Consider the following 17,651-nt stretch of genomic DNA (forward strand, 5'->3'; position numbering starts at 1 on the left):
TATGGTTCACATCACGAGAAAGGGCTGAAATAAAGCCTGGGAGTTTGAAGAAAAAGTTACACCCAATGTGCATCCAAAATTAAAAATTGCATTATTAAAATTCAGTCACACATTCCAATTGTATGGAGGCAGTCATATGATCATTGGGAGTGAAGCCACCAACATATACCTGGAAGCACAATCCCTGTCTGAGAGTGATGCCACTGATGCATGTAGATAAGGAAATGGAAAGTCAAAGATGAATTCAAAGAACAATACAATCCTGTTACAATCAAGTTTGCCAAATTTGATTGGAATGACGATGCAAGGGAGAGTTTGTGGACTATGTGAGAACACAGACTACTAAAAGGAAGGCCATTTAGATCGGAGATGATGAGGAACCTTTTCACTCAGAGAGTTGTGAAGGTGTGGAATTCACTGCCTCAGAAGGCAGTGAAGGCCAATTCTCTGGATGCTTTCAAGAGAGAGTTAGATAGAGCTCTTAATGATAGTGGAGTCAGGGGATAAGGGGAGAAGGCAGGAACGGGGTACAGATTGTGCATGATCAGCCATGATCATGGTGAATGGCAGTGCTGGCTCGAAGGGCCGAATGGCCTACTCCTGCACCTATTGTCTACTGCAGATGTTCGGCATGGATTAAAGGGTCACAGTGAATATTAAAGAATACTGAAAGTAGAAAAATAGTTGAATTGTTATTTTTCAGCCGGGGAAGGGTATCTACGGTTACAACAGGATCTAGATCAATTGGGAAAATGGGCAAGGAATGGCAGATGAAGTTAAGTGTGAACTTGTGTATTTTGGCAAGTTAAGCCAGGGCAGGGCATACACAGTGAAAGGCAGAGTCCTGAGAGGAGTTGCAGAACAGTTAGACCTTGGTGTACAGATATTATAGACCCCTGAAGGTGACAACACGGGTAGACAGGGTGATGATGCAGGTGTAAGGCTTCATCAGTTGAGTCAGAGTACAAGAGTTGGGATGTCATGTTACAAACGTACAAAATATTGGTTAGGCCTCACTTGAAATGTTGTCTGCAGTTCTTCACCACACAGGAATAGGAGGAGCCAGCGCTGCCGTCGCAGCTGCGGCTTGCCTGCAGTCCGTCTATCTTTTGTGTTATTTGTTGTTTTTGTATGAATTGTAGTTTTAATATGGTGTAGTGTTTGTATGTTATGTTTGGGGGAGGGGGTGGGAGGGAACGGGAACTGTAAAAAATTCTCTCTCCCGAACGGAGACGCGACTTTTGTTTCTGTGTCGTGTCTCCGTTCCCGCTGCGGCCTACCACCGGCCATGCACCTGGGACCACCTGGGGCTCTGGTTCGCAGAGCCCACGGCCCGGACTCACCACCTGCGGCGCTGGCTGCCTGCGGATGCTGCGGGAGCGGCTGCGACTCGTCTCCGGAGGCTCCGGCGCGGGCCGCGTGGACGTCGGAAGCCCGCAGGCCCCTGGGTGGGGGCCGACATCGGGAGCACCGGCAGCGGCAGAGGCAGCGTGTTCGCCCGCCCCGAATCGCGGGGCTTGGGTCGGCCCGCCGCGGACCTTTCACCGTCTGGCGCGGCGCTCCAATGTCGGGAGCCCCGACCGCCCCGACGTGGCAAGTTCAACAGCCTAACCGCAGGGAAGAGAAAAGACATTCTGGCCTTCCATCACAGTGAGAAGGGACTGGAGGAGACTCACTGTGATGGATGTTTCTTTTGTTTGGTGTTAGTGTATGATTGTATGTGTTATTGCATTTTTATTGATTATTCTTATTGGTCTTAGTGTTTCAACTGCGGGTAATGTTTCATTTCACTACACATTTATGTGTATGTGACAAATAAACGACTATTGACTATTGAGCAGGAAAGATATGATTAAGTTAAAGAGCGTAGAAAAGACTCATACAGAGACAATAGAGGATTTTTAGGAGCCTTACCGGGAAAGACGAAAGACACTCTTGTAACTTTTTTAAATTTTGAAGCAATATGTATATTTAAATATTTCTTACGTAACTAGAACATTTTTACTCAAAATTTGTAAAAAAAACATTCTGCTGGAGGGTGAATATTTGAGGTAGATGATGAAATAGAACTATGGGGAGTTGCTCAATACAAATGTCAAAGATTAGGGGGCACTACTCAATGGGGACTTCCAGATTGTGCACAGGGAAGAGAGGAGAGAATAGAGGTGGGGGCAGGGGAGAGAATTGCTGGTTAGTTACCCAAACCTGGAGAATTTAATGTTCAATCCATTGGACCATGGATGCTACACAAGTGGAATAAGAAGTGCCATTCCTCCGGTTTGTTTGTGGCCTCACTCTGGCAATGGAGGTGGTTCAGGACAGAAAGGTTAGCAAGGGAATGAGAAGGAGAATTAAAATGGTTAGCTCGTTCTCGTTGATGTAAAGGAGATCACATCAGGAACACCGTATGCAGTAGAAGAGGTTAGAGGAGATGCACGTGAACCCGTGTCTCACCTGGAAGGACTGCTGGGCTCCCTGGATGGACGCGAGAGGGTGGAGGTAAAGGGACAGATGTTACATCTTCTGCAGTTGCAGGGGAAAGTATCTAGGGAGGGGGTGGTCTGGATGGGAAGGTGTGTGAACCAAAGAGTTGCAGAGCGAACGGTCCCTGCAGAAGGCAGAAAAAAGAGAGGGCGGGAGATGGGAAGATGTGACTGGTGGTGACATCACATTGAAGGTGGCATAAAAGTTGGCCAATGCGTCGGATGCAGAGGCCAGTGGAAGGAAAGGTAAGAACCATGGCATCTCTACCCTTGTTCCGACCGGGGGGGGGGGGGGGGAACATAAATATAGGACACAAAGGAGATGTGAGTGAAGGATCCACCAATAATAGCAGGTGAGAAAACAACATCTACCAAAGAGGACATCTCGAATGTCGTACAATGGAAAGCTTCATCTTGTGAACTTAGGTGGCAGAGACAGAGAAATTGAGAGTTGGGGATAACTTCTTTGCAAGAGGCAGTGTTGGAAGAGGTGTAGTCCAGATTAATTGTGGGAGTCAGTAGGTTTGTAGTAGACACCACTTGATAGTCCCCCGTTATGGAGACAGAGAGATCAGGAAAGGGGAGAGAGTCAGGTATAGTCTAAATAAATTTGAGGGCAGGGTGGAATTTTGTGGTAAATCTAATGAAATCAATGTTCTGCATGGGTTCTGTAGAAGGCAGCCCTGATGCAGTCGTCAATGTAGCAGAGAAAGAGTTGAAAGATGGTGCCAATATATGTTTGCATGTAATCCAGATAAACGAGTGTCAAAAAACCCCCCATCTGTATCCACCTATCACTTTGTCCTGCCCCCACCTCTCTTCCAGCTCCCCCCCCCCCCCACCATTATCAGTCTGAAGAAAGGCTTCAAGCTAAAACGTCTTCTATTCATGTTCTCCAGAGATGCTGCCTGATCTGCTGAGTTATTCGAGCACTTTGTGTCTATTTTTTGTAAACAAGCATCTGCAGTTCCTTGTGCCTATGTACAGCAGCATTGGCGATGATACAATAAATGTCTCAAAAACAGCTGAAGAGTCGCTTTCCTGTGGAAGCAACCTTTTTAATGAGTCAACGGACTGAGAGCCAAAAAAGCTTAGAGGCAAACCCAGAACTAGAATTGGCTCACCCCTAATCAATGACCGAGACAGTGAGAGGCGAGGGCCAGTTAGAGATGAGGGTGGAAGAAAACAAAAATATTTTAAATCTTTTGAGATTCTTCGACAAGCACATTCAAACATGACGATAGGGATTGTATGCTTTGCACAAGATTTCAAAAATTGGTCAAAATATTTAGGGCTGCTTATTTTGACAGAGATCATTTAATTAATAATTATTTATTGGGGTGATTAGGATTGAACATGACTAAGTAGCCATGCTCAAGAAAATGTAAAAAATCACATTTGTTTTTGGTTCTGGTTTAGCTTCTGGTTCGTCCATTCAATTGCTTTTATGGCTACCTTGTAAATATGGTCAGTCAAGTAATTAAAACAAATATGGATGATCACATGATTAAACTAAAGCATTTTCCATGACTCAGTACATGTACAAAAAATCAATCATATTCTTTATTTTACCTTCCACTTTTACTACTCAACATCTTAATAAGGATTAGAGTTCCATTATGGTGTTCTAGAATTGTCCGGATGATGTCAATGCCTGAATTCAGAGTGTAAAATTGTTGGCAGGGAAACAGACTGTTCGATTTAGATAAGGAATTAAATGTGCAAAATGCAAAGAACGACAAGGCTTCCATCTGGATAAAACTTCAACTGAAATCAGCAATATTCCCTTCAAAGCCACAGTTTAAGTCAGACCATACTCATTTGAAATTATATTTTAAAAACTTATAAAAAGGTAGACTTTGAGGCAACAAGGTAATAAGTTAGTAGGGAATGGGTGGCAGTGAGCAGAATCTTTAATTTAAATCACTTGCCTTTCTGGTAAATCGTCATCTGGCTGATTTATGTAGTAACGTATGAAAAATCGTTCGGCATCTATCCTCTCTCCTGCAACTTTACTCCCGTTTAATAGAATAATTGATGGTAACCTGTTTAAAAAAAATAAAAGAGTCTATCTTTAAATTGGTTTAATGAATTAATGCACCATTAGAAGCAAACGGATGACATTGCCCATGAGGATGCAAAACTTACAATTTCCTGTTGGAGTGTAGCATATTGTCCTGAGCTGGAGCAGGCATTTTTCTTTTTGGGATTTATTTCACCCAATTAGTTTAGACTTAGAGAGCTGAACTTGTACATCTCTAGCTTATAGCCATTAAAATATAAAATAAAACATTAAAAATTTAAGTAAAAAGACAGCAAGGAATTGAAATTATTCCACTTAAAACTAAGCACATCAAAAGATCTTCCTCTTATCTTTATCTTTAGCAAGTCCCACTCCCAAACCAGCCATGCTGTCTGATCTAAAATAATTCCTGTTTAAGGATTGTTCGTGCTTAAAAACTCTCTCCCTAGTTTTCAAATGTACCCAAGGTCTTATTCCATCTCTAAGGTATTTATTCACAAAATGCTGGAGCAACTCAGCAGGTCAGGCAGCATCTCGGGAGAGAAGGAATGGGTGACGTTTCGGTTCGAGACCCTTCTTCAGACTGATGTCAGGGGGGCGGGACAAAGGAAGGATATAGGTGGAGACAGGAAGATAGAGGGAGATCTGGGAAGGAGGAGGGGAAGGGAGGGACAGAGGAACTATCTAAAGTTGGAGAAGTCGATGTTCATACCACTGGGCTGCAAACTGCCCAGGCGAAATACGAGGTGCTGTTCCTCCAATTTCCGGTGGGCCTCACTATGGCACTGGAGGCCCATGACAGAAAGGTCAGACTGGGAATGGGAGGGGGAGATGAAGTGCTCGGCCACGGGGAGATCAGTTTGGTTAATGCGGACCGAGCGCAGGTGTTCAGCGAAGCGATCGCCGAGCCTGCGCTTGGTTTCGCCGATGTAAATAAGTCGACATCTAGAGCAGCGGATGCAATAGATGAGGTTGGAGGAGGTGCAGGTGAACCTTTGTCTCACCTGGAAAGACTGTTTGGGTCCTTAGATGGAGTTGAGGGGGGAGGTAAAGGGACAGATGTTGCATCTCGTGCAGTTGCAGGGGAAAGTGCCCGGGGTTGGGGTGGTTTGGGTAGGAAGGGACGAGTGGACCAGGGAGTTACGGAGGGAACGGTCTCTGCGGAACGCAGAGAGGGGAGGGGAAGATATGGCCAGTGGTGGGGTCCCGTTGTAGGTGACGGAAATGTTGGTGGATGATATGTTGGATCCGCTGGCTGGTGGGGTGGAAGGTGAGAACAAGGGGGATTCTGTCCTTGTTGCGAGTGGGGGAAGGGGGAGCAAGAGCGGAGCTGCGGGATGTAGAAGAGACCCTAGTGAGAGCCTCATCTATAATGGAGGAGGGGAAGCCCCGTTTCCTGAAGAATGAGGACATCTCGGAAGCCCCAGTGTGAAACACCTCATCCCGGGCGTAGATGCGGGGTAGACGGAGGAATTGGGAGTAGGGGATAGACTTTTTGCAGGGGACCGGGTGGGAAGAAGTGTAGTCCAGACAGCTGTGCGAGTCAGTGGGTTTATAGTAAATGTCCGTCAGTAGTCTGTCTCCTGTGATGGAGATGGTGAGGTCCAGAAACGGGAGGGGGATGTCGGAGATAGTCCAGGTATATTTAAGGGCAGGATGGAAATTGGAGGTGAAGTGTTTGAAGTCAGTGAGTTCTGCATGGGTGCAAGAGGTAGCACCAATGCAGTCGTCGATATAGCGGAGGTAGAGTTCGGGGATGGGGCCAGTGTACGTCTGGAACAGGGATTGTTCGACGTACCCAACAAGGAGGCAGGCGTAGCTAGGGCCCATAGCTAAGCCTCTGGTTTGGAGGAAGTGGGAGGAGTCAAAGGATAAGTTATTGAGGGTAAGAACCAGCTCTGCTAGGAGGAGGAGAGTGTTGGTCGATGGGGATTGCCTGGTTCTACGGTCGAGGAAGAAACGGAGGGCTTCGAGACCATGCTTGTGGGGGATGGAAGTGTTGAGTGACTGGACACTCTTATTCCATCTTCTCTTTAACCTACTCTAGTACACCACCACTCAGGACTCTGGCCACTGGCGATCATGCCCGAAGTCATGAAAAGTCTGGGCTCCAAACCCCCTCCCTAGAGGTGTCAGTTTTTCCTACCTCAAGGATAGATCTCAAAACTTAAATTTTTAATCAAGCTTTTGGTCATCTGTCTTCATAAACCTTTAGCAGCTTTTGTTAGATAATGCTCCTATGCAGCAGCTCAGGCTATTTTATAACGTTGAAAGCGAAGTACAAATGTAAGCTGTTGCTGTGTAATCCTTAAATTCCTTTAAAATCGAATTAAAATCCTGCTTAACAAAGCAAGGATATTGAAGATGACATGAAGCAAGCAGGAAAGTGGGATGATTGTTTTGTAAGGAGGCAGAACACAGACTGCTGAGCTAATTATGGTCAATTTCTTGCTGGATAATTTTAAAGATAGGTTGCCTTGCTTTTCAGAGTGGACAATCATCCCCATGCATTTTACAGGCAAATGACTTGAATTGTAGTCTATTATAAATAGGACATGACAGCCAATTTGCCCAAGTCCCTGCAAGAGTAATATGATAATGTCCAGACAATTTAAGGAATGCTGATTGATGAATAAATATTGGCCAGGTTACAGGGTATTTCCTATTACCCTGGCTCTTCTCCAAGAGTGTCATGGGATCTTTTACAATGACATGAAAGGGCATATGGGGCTATGGATTAACCATGTACCTCACCATCTCCTCCAAAGCACCACGTCTATGACGGTGAAGTAGTCCCCAATACTCCTGAGGCAGCCTCCTAGATTTATATGCTCAAGTGGCTGGAGTGCGTTTAAAATATCATCTTCTGATTCACAAGAAGTGCTGCTATCTGTTTGGCCACTGTTGAGAGGTGATATTGATCGTGATGGGCTAGAGATGGAGCATATTACCTTAGGTGTGCACAGATAACTGATATGTGGAAGTGGCAATTCAGGAGGATGAGAAGGGTAGAATGTATGTTTCAAACCATGTCAGAACAACGGCATTGACATTTGCAAACTACAAATTACACATTGAGAACAGAGTTACACAAGGTTAGCAAATTTTAAGCAGCTTGTAAGTGAAATTGTCCTGACCCCAAGGGAACTGGCTAACAAACATAAACCAATGAACCACTAAAATATTGCCAAATATTTAAAGATCTTAACACTGTAAGAAATGATATGTGCAGCCACGGGAAAATAAACACCTCTCACCCAAAGTACCGCACCATCAGCCTAATACAATCCTTTCCTCACAGCTGACAAAGAATCCTCCACAGCCCAACCAGAATAAAAAACTTATAACATGCACGTACATTCTCAGATGCACCACGCCACTGACTCGCAGAATATTCTCAAGATTGATTACCTAGCTAAGACGAGCTTGCGTCGTTCCTCCTCAGAATAACTTTGCAGTAATGGAATTCCCAGAAGCCTCACTTCCTCCAGTTTAGGGAATGCTTTGAGTTTATCAATGTCATCCCATGAGCTTAGTCCTATTGGATAACAGCGCTCTATTAGCATCAACAGTTACCATTTGATCTTGCTTTTGCTTAAAGTATATCTAAACTTTATACCTGATTTCAAATTGATTACTATCTATCCACAGGAAGAGAGAGAAACGTTGCCTGGATGTGATTCAAGTAAACATATTGTAATGAAGAAAATAAATGGAACATTTTTTAAACAGATCTTTCAGATAGGATGAACTCTACTTGAGAACATTAAAGAATCAGTAAGGAAACTGCACACCAACTTATCACAATTTCCGAAACTTTCTTTAGAAAAGATAAACAAAAATAAAAGTGCATATTATTTGAGGTATCGGTGACATAGGTTGCTGGTTAACGATTAGATGGGACACTGAAAATTGGGCTAAAGGGAATGTTACCCAATTCATGGATGTGGCAAGGGGAGGGGGATATTTCCGAAGGGTCATCTCTTAACTTGGAAGATACGAGAGCTACACAGAGGGCAGCACAGTGGTGCAGGGGTAGAGCTGCTGCCTCAGTGCGAGAGACCCAGGTTTGATCCTGACTACAGGTGTTGTCTGTGTGGAGTTTGCACGGTTTCCCTGTGACCACGTGGGTTTTCTCCAGGTGCTCTGGTTTCCACCCACATTCCAAAGATATGCAGGTTTGCAGGTTAATTGGCTTCTGGAAATTGCCCCTAGTGCGCAGTGTGGACTCAGTGGGTCAAAGGGCGGCTATATCTCTGAACTCTAAAAATGCAAGAAGGCAGACAAGTTCGGAGAGATAATAACTTTGCAAAAGTGAACTGGAACTTTCAAAAGGCCAAAGTGAATAGTTGTACAAAACAAGTATGCAGAGTTCAAAGTCGCAAGAATAAAGAAACAAAAAGACAAACCAGATTTGATCTAACATGAGGAATTCTGAAGTAACACACTACACAGGATGAAATTAACTGGAAGAAAACAGGTTAGATATGAGATAGGACGAACTGCCATGTAAAGAACAAGTCCTGAAAGATTAAGTGCTCATTTCTGAGCATGTAGCTGAAGGAAACCACACAGCATCGATTAAAGTGAAATGTACCATCCAAATTTCTTGTTTATGAAATTTTCATAAGGTGCGTTAAAGTCTACTGAAAAGCTATGTTTTGAAGAAAGGCAGCAGGTCATATTAAGGGAATGTTAACATGTTCAGTAGACAAGACAAGCAATAGAAACCAGCTTTCTGGGAGGTTGGGATGAAAGGCTTAAGGAGTTAGTTGTACTGAGAATGTTTCTCACTTACGTTGCCCTCCATGATGTTTGGGACAAAGACCCATCATTTATTTATTTGTCTCTGTACTCCACAATTTGAGATTTGTAATAGAAACAAAATCACATGTGGTTAAAGTACACATTGTCAGATTTCAATAAAGGCCATTTTTATACCCCCCCATTTCAGGGCACCATAATGTTTGGGACACCGCAATGTCATGTAAATGAAAGTAGTCATGTTTAGTATTTTGTTACATATCCTTTGCATGCAATGACTGCTTGAAGTCTGCGATTCATGGACATCACCAGTTGCTGGGTGTCTTTTCTGGTGATGCTCTGCCAGGCCTGTATTGCAGCCATCTTTAGCTTATGCTTGTTTTGTGGGTTAGTCCCCGTTTTCTCTTCAGCATATAAAAGACATGCTCAATTGGGTTCAGATCAGATGATTGACTTGGCCACTCAAGAATTGACCATTTTTTTAGCTTGGAAAAACTCCTTTGTTGCTTTAGCAGTATGTTTGGGATCATTGTCTTTCTGTAGAATGAACCGCCGGCCATTGAGTTTTGAGGTATTTGTTTGAACCCGAGCAGATAGGATGTGTCTGTACACTTCAGAATTCATTATGCTACTACCATCAGCAGTTGTATCATCAATGAAGATAAGTGAGCCAGTACCTTCAGCAGCCATACACGCCCAGGCCATAACGCCCCCACCACCGTGTTTCACAGATGAGGTGGTATGCTTTGGATCTTGGGCAGTTCCTTCTCACCTCCATACTTTGCTCTTGCCATCACTCTGATAGAAGTTAATCTACGTCTCATCTGCCCACAAGACCTTTTTCCACAACTATGGTTGCTCTTTTAAGCACTTCTTAGCAAACTGTAACTTGTCATCCTATTTTTGCAGCTAACCAGCGAGTTGCATCTTGCAGTGTAGCTTCTGTATTTCTGTCCGTGAAGTCTTCTGCGGATAGTGGTCATTGATAAGTCCACACCAGACTCCTGAAGAGTGTTTCTGATCTGTCGGACAGGTGTTTGGGGATTTTTCTTTATGATAGAGAGAATTCTTCTGTCATTAGCTGTGGAGGTCTTCCTTGGCCTGCCAGTCCCTTTGACTCACTTTCTTCTTAATGATGTTCCGAACAGTCGATTTTGGTAAACCTAAGGTTTGGCTGATGTCTCTAACAGTTTTATTCTTGTTTCTCAGTCTCATAATGGCTTCTTTGACTTTCATTGGCACAACTTTGATCCTCATGTTGATAAACAGTAAAAAGAAGTTTCCAAAGGTGATGGAAAGACTGGGTGCTGAGAGCTCCCTTATAACCTGCATTAAGGAGGCAATTAAACACACCTGAGAAATTACAAACACCTGTGAAGCCATGTGTCCCAAACATTATGGTGCCCTGAAAAGGGAGGACTGTGTTTAAATACAGCTGTAATTTCTACATGGTGAAACCAAAATGTATAAAAATGGCCTCCAATAAAATCTGACAATGTGCACTTAAGCCACATAATTTTTTCTATTACAAATCTCAAATTGTGGAGTACAGAGGCAAATAATAATAATAATAATAATAATAATAATATAATAATAAATAAATGATGGGTCTTTGTCCCAAACATTATGGAGGGCACTGTAAATCAACAGATCTCAATACTTGGTTCATTCATTACATGCATTGCAAGCCAAGAAAAATGCAGGTGATGAAATTAACCAGAGAGTTAGGCAGATACGTGAAGGGGCTGAGGGAGGAATGAATTGGTATATTTTGGGGTAAATGAAGAATAAAAAATACAAAAAAAAAAAAATGATTCAGAAATGAAATGGAGTCAGCTAACAGTGCCAATAGAAGAAATGGAGAAATAAAATTCGGATAATGATATAAGATAATGCTTGAACTGGAAGGTAGCGGGTAGGAATTGTTTTTCTACAACTCTTGCTGGGGATTATTGGAAGATACAGTTTTAAAAACAATTGGTTTGGAGACAGATGCTTCAGTATCATTTTAAAAGAGTTCAAGGAAATGTCATTAGAACAGATCACTCCTACAATATAGATCGCTTACACTGGTATAGGTTACATTTAGCAAAATCATGTGTGCTAATGTATAGCATAGCCTCATATTAAGTGCTCAAAAACTTTGCAAAGGATGATCTAAAGGATTTATATTTCCAGGAAGATGGCCAATTTTCTTGAATTAAGGTATCATTTTCAGTATACACTATACTGATTTGTTGTGATAGATGAAACTTTTATTTTTATCCATGAAACTTTCTCTACAGTCTGGAATTTCCCAAAGGACAAGAGAGAGTAGAATAGCAATGATAAGAACTACAGCTAACATGCCCATTCCAAAATTGACAATTTGGACAAGTTGACAAAAAATATTTTTATAGACTCGAGAATGAAACTCGTAATCAATGTAGGCAAAATAAAATAATAATTTGCATTCTAAGCATAGTAATGTGAAATAATTCTATCCCATTTCATACCCGTGTTATGAAGATTTATTGATCGTAGGTTTGGGAAAAGCCGTGCCAAAGTTGCCTGTGAATCCACGATGCTGGTCAGTGGGTTGTTTGCCAGGATTAATGTGTCCAGGCCTGAAAACATCTGTCCAAGTTTGTGTAGCTCTGCCCAGTCGGTGAGATTATTGTCAGTAATATGGAGGAGTCGAAGTGATGGGTAGGAACAGGGCGATAGCAGAACTGTCCTGTAGTCATTCAAGCACAAGAAGAGCTCCTCCAACCTGCGTTTGAAAGGGAATAAAAGGAATGCCAGAAAGGACAAAAATAAGAATATAGCAAAGAAAAAGTGTGGAAGAGATTAAAAAAGGGAATACACAGGGGGGAACAGTTAGTTTCATAAACAGAGACATTCTAGAAATACATTCACAAGGTAACATAGTCATTGCAAAACATGTGAATTGTCCCCAGAAAAACTAGGATTTTCCACTAAACTAGCATAACTCATATTTTACACAAATACTGAATTACAATTTAACATTTTAGATATCGTGCCTTTGTAACATGCATACATATAAACAAGCAGCGGAAACATTCTGTCTCATTCTATTAGATTCCTGAAGCTATTGTTTAGAAATCATATAGGCATTTCATACATTAAAATCAAAATAATAGGAAAAATTAAAATGATAGAATGAGATATGCAGTGTTTTTTCCTTTATTATTTAGGTAATATGGTTATGCTAAAAATACATTTTGAAATAAAACAGAATTTAAGTGTTGAATTCATCTCATTCTACATTATATGCAGTTATTTGGAACATGCATTCAGAAATTCAACATCTAGGAACAGGTTGTTGATACTTATAGTAACAACACGGCTTAGGGCAGGATATGCACCACACAGGAAGAAATTAATAAATTGGAATGAAAGAAGAATAGATCAAAAGTGCAGGCAGAAAAACAAATATCCTACATCACTGCACTAAATGGCATACAGCCACATAAATCACGCCATATTACACTCCTAAATCTTAGCAGTCCTTCAAACACAATTATACGTCATAGGTTTTATCTGCGGATGAAACCTGTAGCAACTCAATCATCTCTCCTTGCAGAGCCAAGGTAATGAATTCTCTTCACTGCTTAAGAATTACAGCTGAGGAAAGGAGATTGGACCAAGTGCTTGATGTAATACAAATGCACAGTTCCACAAAGGAACAAATATGATAGTGTGCAGCACTAATCTCCCCACTACATTGCTCAAACACCAGGTGCTACCTGAAAATGTAAAATGGATGAAAATTTAATCGTATACTTCGTAAATTAACTGCTAATCAAAGCTTTTGCATGCAACTTACTATTTACATAAAACAATAATGCCCCAATTAATGTTCAAAAAATGAAGATTATGTAAGAAAGTAAACTGGTAGCATGTATGCACACTCCAGATTATTATAAAACTGATACTCTGCGACTCATGATGTACCAACACCCGGGCTCAGTTAGAAACCCCGTCAGTTAACCAGTTAAGAAATCTGGAGCAAATTCCACATCTTGCTGGATGAGGGTGTATGTATTTGTTTTTAATACTCTGTGCAGAGGTGTTCATGCACCATACATTGGAATCTGCACAAAAGAAAAATCAAAGAAAAACCTTTTCCCTACATCAAAACAACAGAATCAGAGAAGAGATTTATCTCATTGAAGTGTAGCTACTTTATTTTAAATAAACAACACTGACCTCCAGTGGTGAGGCACCATAGCTCAAAACATCAATTCTAAATGAGTAAACTTCCACTGAGCCTTCATTATTTTTAGAGACAGAGCAGGGTGAAGGACGGGGAAGAATACGAGTGTAGGAAGAGTACTGATGACTGGGTGCAGGTGGATTGGAGGGCTTAAGAGAGGCACAGAGATTTATGTGTGATGAAAATATGAAACTTTGAATCTAAATTCAAGGCCATATTACTTCCCTGCCAGAACAATGGAAAAAAGCAACACTCAAGGTTGTGATGACAGAGGAGCCAAATAAAAAAATAGTTAGCTCAAGTCTTTAGTTAGATCATGATAAATTTGTAAAACAAGAAAGGAACCAAGACAAATGGGAGAATAGACACAAGGACATACAGGCAGTCATCCTTAGTTCTTACCTTGGTAACTCCTGCAGAAATGTGTGAATGATTTCCCATGAAAGCTTGGTATTGTTGAGGACGAGTCTCTGTATTCGGGAGAAAGAGGCAGCACATGTCGAGTCCAACCTGGCCTCAGTCAGCGGATTCGAGGCGAGATTCAGAAAAGTCAGATTGGCAAGATTTGACACAATTTTACTGATCTGTAAAAGCAAAAGGACAGTTTAACAGAATAGGGCAATTAGAGCATGAAGTGAACAGTGGCTAATTTATTAAAATTAAATGTAATATGTCCCATAATTTACCAATCTAGGAATGATTTGTATGGGTCCAAGCAATATTAATTTTCTTCCCTCGAGGGTGGCTGCCGCTTGGCCATAACATCAGTAAAGGATAAAATCCACTTTTGTTCTGCACTTCTTGTTCATGCTTGTGACTACCCAAATTAAGACAATTATTTGGACACGGTTTTGTTATTTTGGGTTGTTATATTCTGGTCTGCCAGAATCACCTTTCAAAATAGATGTGCCAATTCCACAGCCCAACCAGTAGCTTGTTATCTTCAACCCTTGTTGTCTTGCGGTCAAGTTCATTCCCTGTATACTCTCTGTTCCTGCTGAGTACTCAAACTGGTGCCTTCCAAACTCGTCATGTTGCACCATCATCAAAAACAGCTCCAAGGTGCTAACTCAAGGCGGTGACATCTATCACCAAGGAGCCTCTTCATTAGAGTCACGCAGTCTTCTCATTGCTATCATCAAGCAGGGGGTACAAAAAGCCCTTAAGTTCCCATCATCATATTCAGGAAGTTACTTTCCTATAACAATCAGGTTCTTGAACCATCTTGCACAACCCTAATCTTACCCCTTCAGCAAAATACAATAGATAGCCTCTTGCACTACTTCTTGGACTTGTTTTCCTATTGTGTTTTGTTTTAATTTGTTTTTTGTGTGTTATATGAACCTATGATGCTCCTGCAAGTAAGATTTTTATTGCACCTCTACCGAACCATACTGTGCATATGATAATAAACTCAACTTATTGTTATCTCCATTCAACATGTGCAACCCTTTTACCTCATCCCATCACTTCAATCTGACTTTAACCCTGTCCACATCAACAAACAATTCCAACCAAAGTAACTGTTGGCACCTTTATAATTGAGTGCACTATACTACTTCCGTAAATACCTAATACCTTCTTTCTTCATTGGCTAATCTGTGGCACAGTTGAAACTGGTTTCCACACTCATCTTAAGCAAGACTTAAGACTTGATAATGCAAGACTTGCATCCCCTTTACTATTCTCCTTTCGATCCCATGAGCTTTTACTTAATTGACCAGTCTGCCACGTGCAATATTATCCAAAGCCGTCAAATTTCAAACAGATTGCAACAAAAACAATGCCCTCAAAAGCTTTCCTTGTCATCTCTCCAGAAACTTAATCAAGTTTGTCAGAAATTAACTTCTCTTCACAAATTCATGCTGTGGTTGAATAATCTTAAATGAAGTCTATACTGCCTCTCTGGATCAATTCTAATAATTCTGTCCACCAAAGTTAAATTAACTGGTATGTAATTACTTAGTTTATTTCTTTATTAAACTAAGGACCATCAACAGTCCTTTGATGCTCCGCCATCACTCGGGCAGACTGGGAGATCAAACCATTTTATGCAATTTTCCTCCTTGCTTCTTCCAACAAACCAAGACCTACTTGTCTGTCCCTGGCAATTTACCCACTTTTAACATACTCCTTAAAACGTCCTCTTTTACTGCATGAATCTCATATAATATTTAACACAGCGATGTGTTAAATAGTTTTAAGAACCTTACCCACATTCTTCACCTCTACACATAGGACCTACTATTTCCTTAGTTATCTCCCTTGGATTTTCTTTGATTTCACGTATTTTTTTCATGTCCTCTCTTTGCTTTCCTAATTTTTCTTTTAATTTCACTCCTGAACTTCCTATTCTCCTAGGCTTGCTGTTGTGTGAAGTTCCCAGAGTCTGAATAAGATAACTTCTAAATTTAACCGAATGATCAACCCAAAATTGATTCCCCACTGAAATTACCACCACCTGTCCAATTTAACTCCAGAATTGCTTACTCTCTTATCAGGCTTGGTGCATATTGGTTAAAAGTGTCCTTCAATGCAACTTAAGAATTCTGTGCCGTCCATACCTTTTATGCCAACTATGTCAATTAATGCAGGCCACGATATCCTTCATTATCACTGCCTAATGTTATTGTATGTGCCAGAAATGTGACTACAAATTTGCTCTTGTATTTTCCTTGAACTACCTCAAGATCTAAAGTTCACTTCCTAGCAAGTTGCATGCCCTTTTGTTCTTTAATTCCACCCATATCATCTCATTTGATGACCCTTCAGATATATCTGGCATTCTCATGCTGCAATTTATTTCTTTGACCAATATGGCTACACCTGTTTTTATTAAATCCTGTCTGTAACCAGGACCATTAAGCTGCTATTCCTGTCCCTATTATAGCCATGTTATGGTTTCAGCTAAAATGCCATATTTCCACATGTCCATCTATGCCTTCAGCTTGCCTGCCTTATATGCTACTTGCCTGGCTTTGAGGTATCATTGAGCAGAAGCAGATTCTTTTCTATGCCTTAAGTTGCCAGTTCTGCTTTTCTCCAGGTTTCCACATCTCTGCCAGGAGAGTTTACAAGTACAGGCACACCATCAGTTTTCAGCTATATACCTGGCAAACAATTCAACCTCAATGCCAGAACATTCAAACACCTCGGTGCTGTTATCACCTTCTAGTCTCACCAACAACATTTAAACCATCTTGGCTTAAAACCCTGGAATGCTTCCAAATTAATTCTACTTTACTTCTACAAACACTTTTTTTTTTTAAGTACTAATTAGATGATACAATCGGTTACCATCACTTTTGTTCTTTATCATAGGAATAAGAGGAGAGCATTTAAACTATCAAGCATGCTCGGCCATTTAGTTGAATTCTGAGTGTTCTGTATCCAAGTTCTATCTACTAGTCAGAATCCATGCACTCCCAACTTGCCTGTGGAGAGTATTAACATTGTGATATCCAAGGACTGGTCTCAATTACATGGGAATTGCTGGATGGTCTACGTGTTCTTTACATGTACTCCATTGCTTAGAGTCATAAAAAAATAAAATAAAAGATTGAAGGTCAATCATTTCAACACACGGACATGAATGCAAAAACTCCATTATGTTGAGAACACGCAATCTTCTGTAATTTAATGATGAACTTTGCTCCATGTCAGGAAGGTTTTTTGTTCTGATGGTTACCATGCTTAATTCCATTTACCACTTCAAATAATGAATCAATCCACGCCAGAGTAAATATGTCAGCAATGACTAGGCTATATGTCAGAGCGAGGGCCTGTTGGTGCCGGCGCATCGCAGCCAGTGTAGAATGCAGGGCACGGAATTGCCAGCAATGACTATTCCAACAACCACGAATAACCACTTTCCCCATAACATTTAGCTGCATTACCAGCAACTCCCACCACCAGCAACATTCTGGAGGTCACTATTGACCAGAAACCTAAATGGACTAGTCACATAAATACTTTGGCTGCGTTAACAGGTCAGAGACTGGGTCTCCTATCACAACCAACTCATCTTGACTCCGAAGAGTTTCACTGCCTGCAAAATACATTGAGAAAATCTTGAAATACTCTTGATGAATAAATGCCCCAAAAAGATTAACATCATGCAGTGCAAAGCAGCTTGATTAGCCCAATCACTCTAAACATTCCC

The 17,651-nt window shown here is 41.3% G+C and overlaps 1 protein-coding gene across 3 annotated transcripts in view; it reads right to left on the reverse strand.

The window, feature by feature from the left end:
* The window catches only part of LOC144608772 (tubulin-specific chaperone cofactor E-like protein), a 52,063-nt gene that overhangs the window by 14,357 nt on the left and 20,055 nt on the right, over positions 1 to 17,651 (reverse strand). For all 3 annotated transcript variants that reach the window (XM_078426858.1, XM_078426860.1, XM_078426857.1), the window contains 4 exons: positions 13,892 to 14,073; positions 11,766 to 12,022; positions 7,918 to 8,044; positions 4,415 to 4,528 (listed from right to left, as the gene is read on the reverse strand). In XM_078426858.1, coding sequence (XP_078282984.1) covers positions 4,415 to 4,528; positions 7,918 to 8,044; positions 11,766 to 12,022; positions 13,892 to 14,073 — 680 coding nt within the window. The remainder of the gene's footprint in view (positions 1 to 4,414; positions 4,529 to 7,917; positions 8,045 to 11,765; positions 12,023 to 13,891; positions 14,074 to 17,651) is intronic.

This window comes from Rhinoraja longicauda, chromosome 32, assembly GCF_053455715.1.
Source record: "Rhinoraja longicauda isolate Sanriku21f chromosome 32, sRhiLon1.1, whole genome shotgun sequence".
Taxonomy (NCBI): Eukaryota; Metazoa; Chordata; class Chondrichthyes; order Rajiformes; family Arhynchobatidae; genus Rhinoraja; species Rhinoraja longicauda.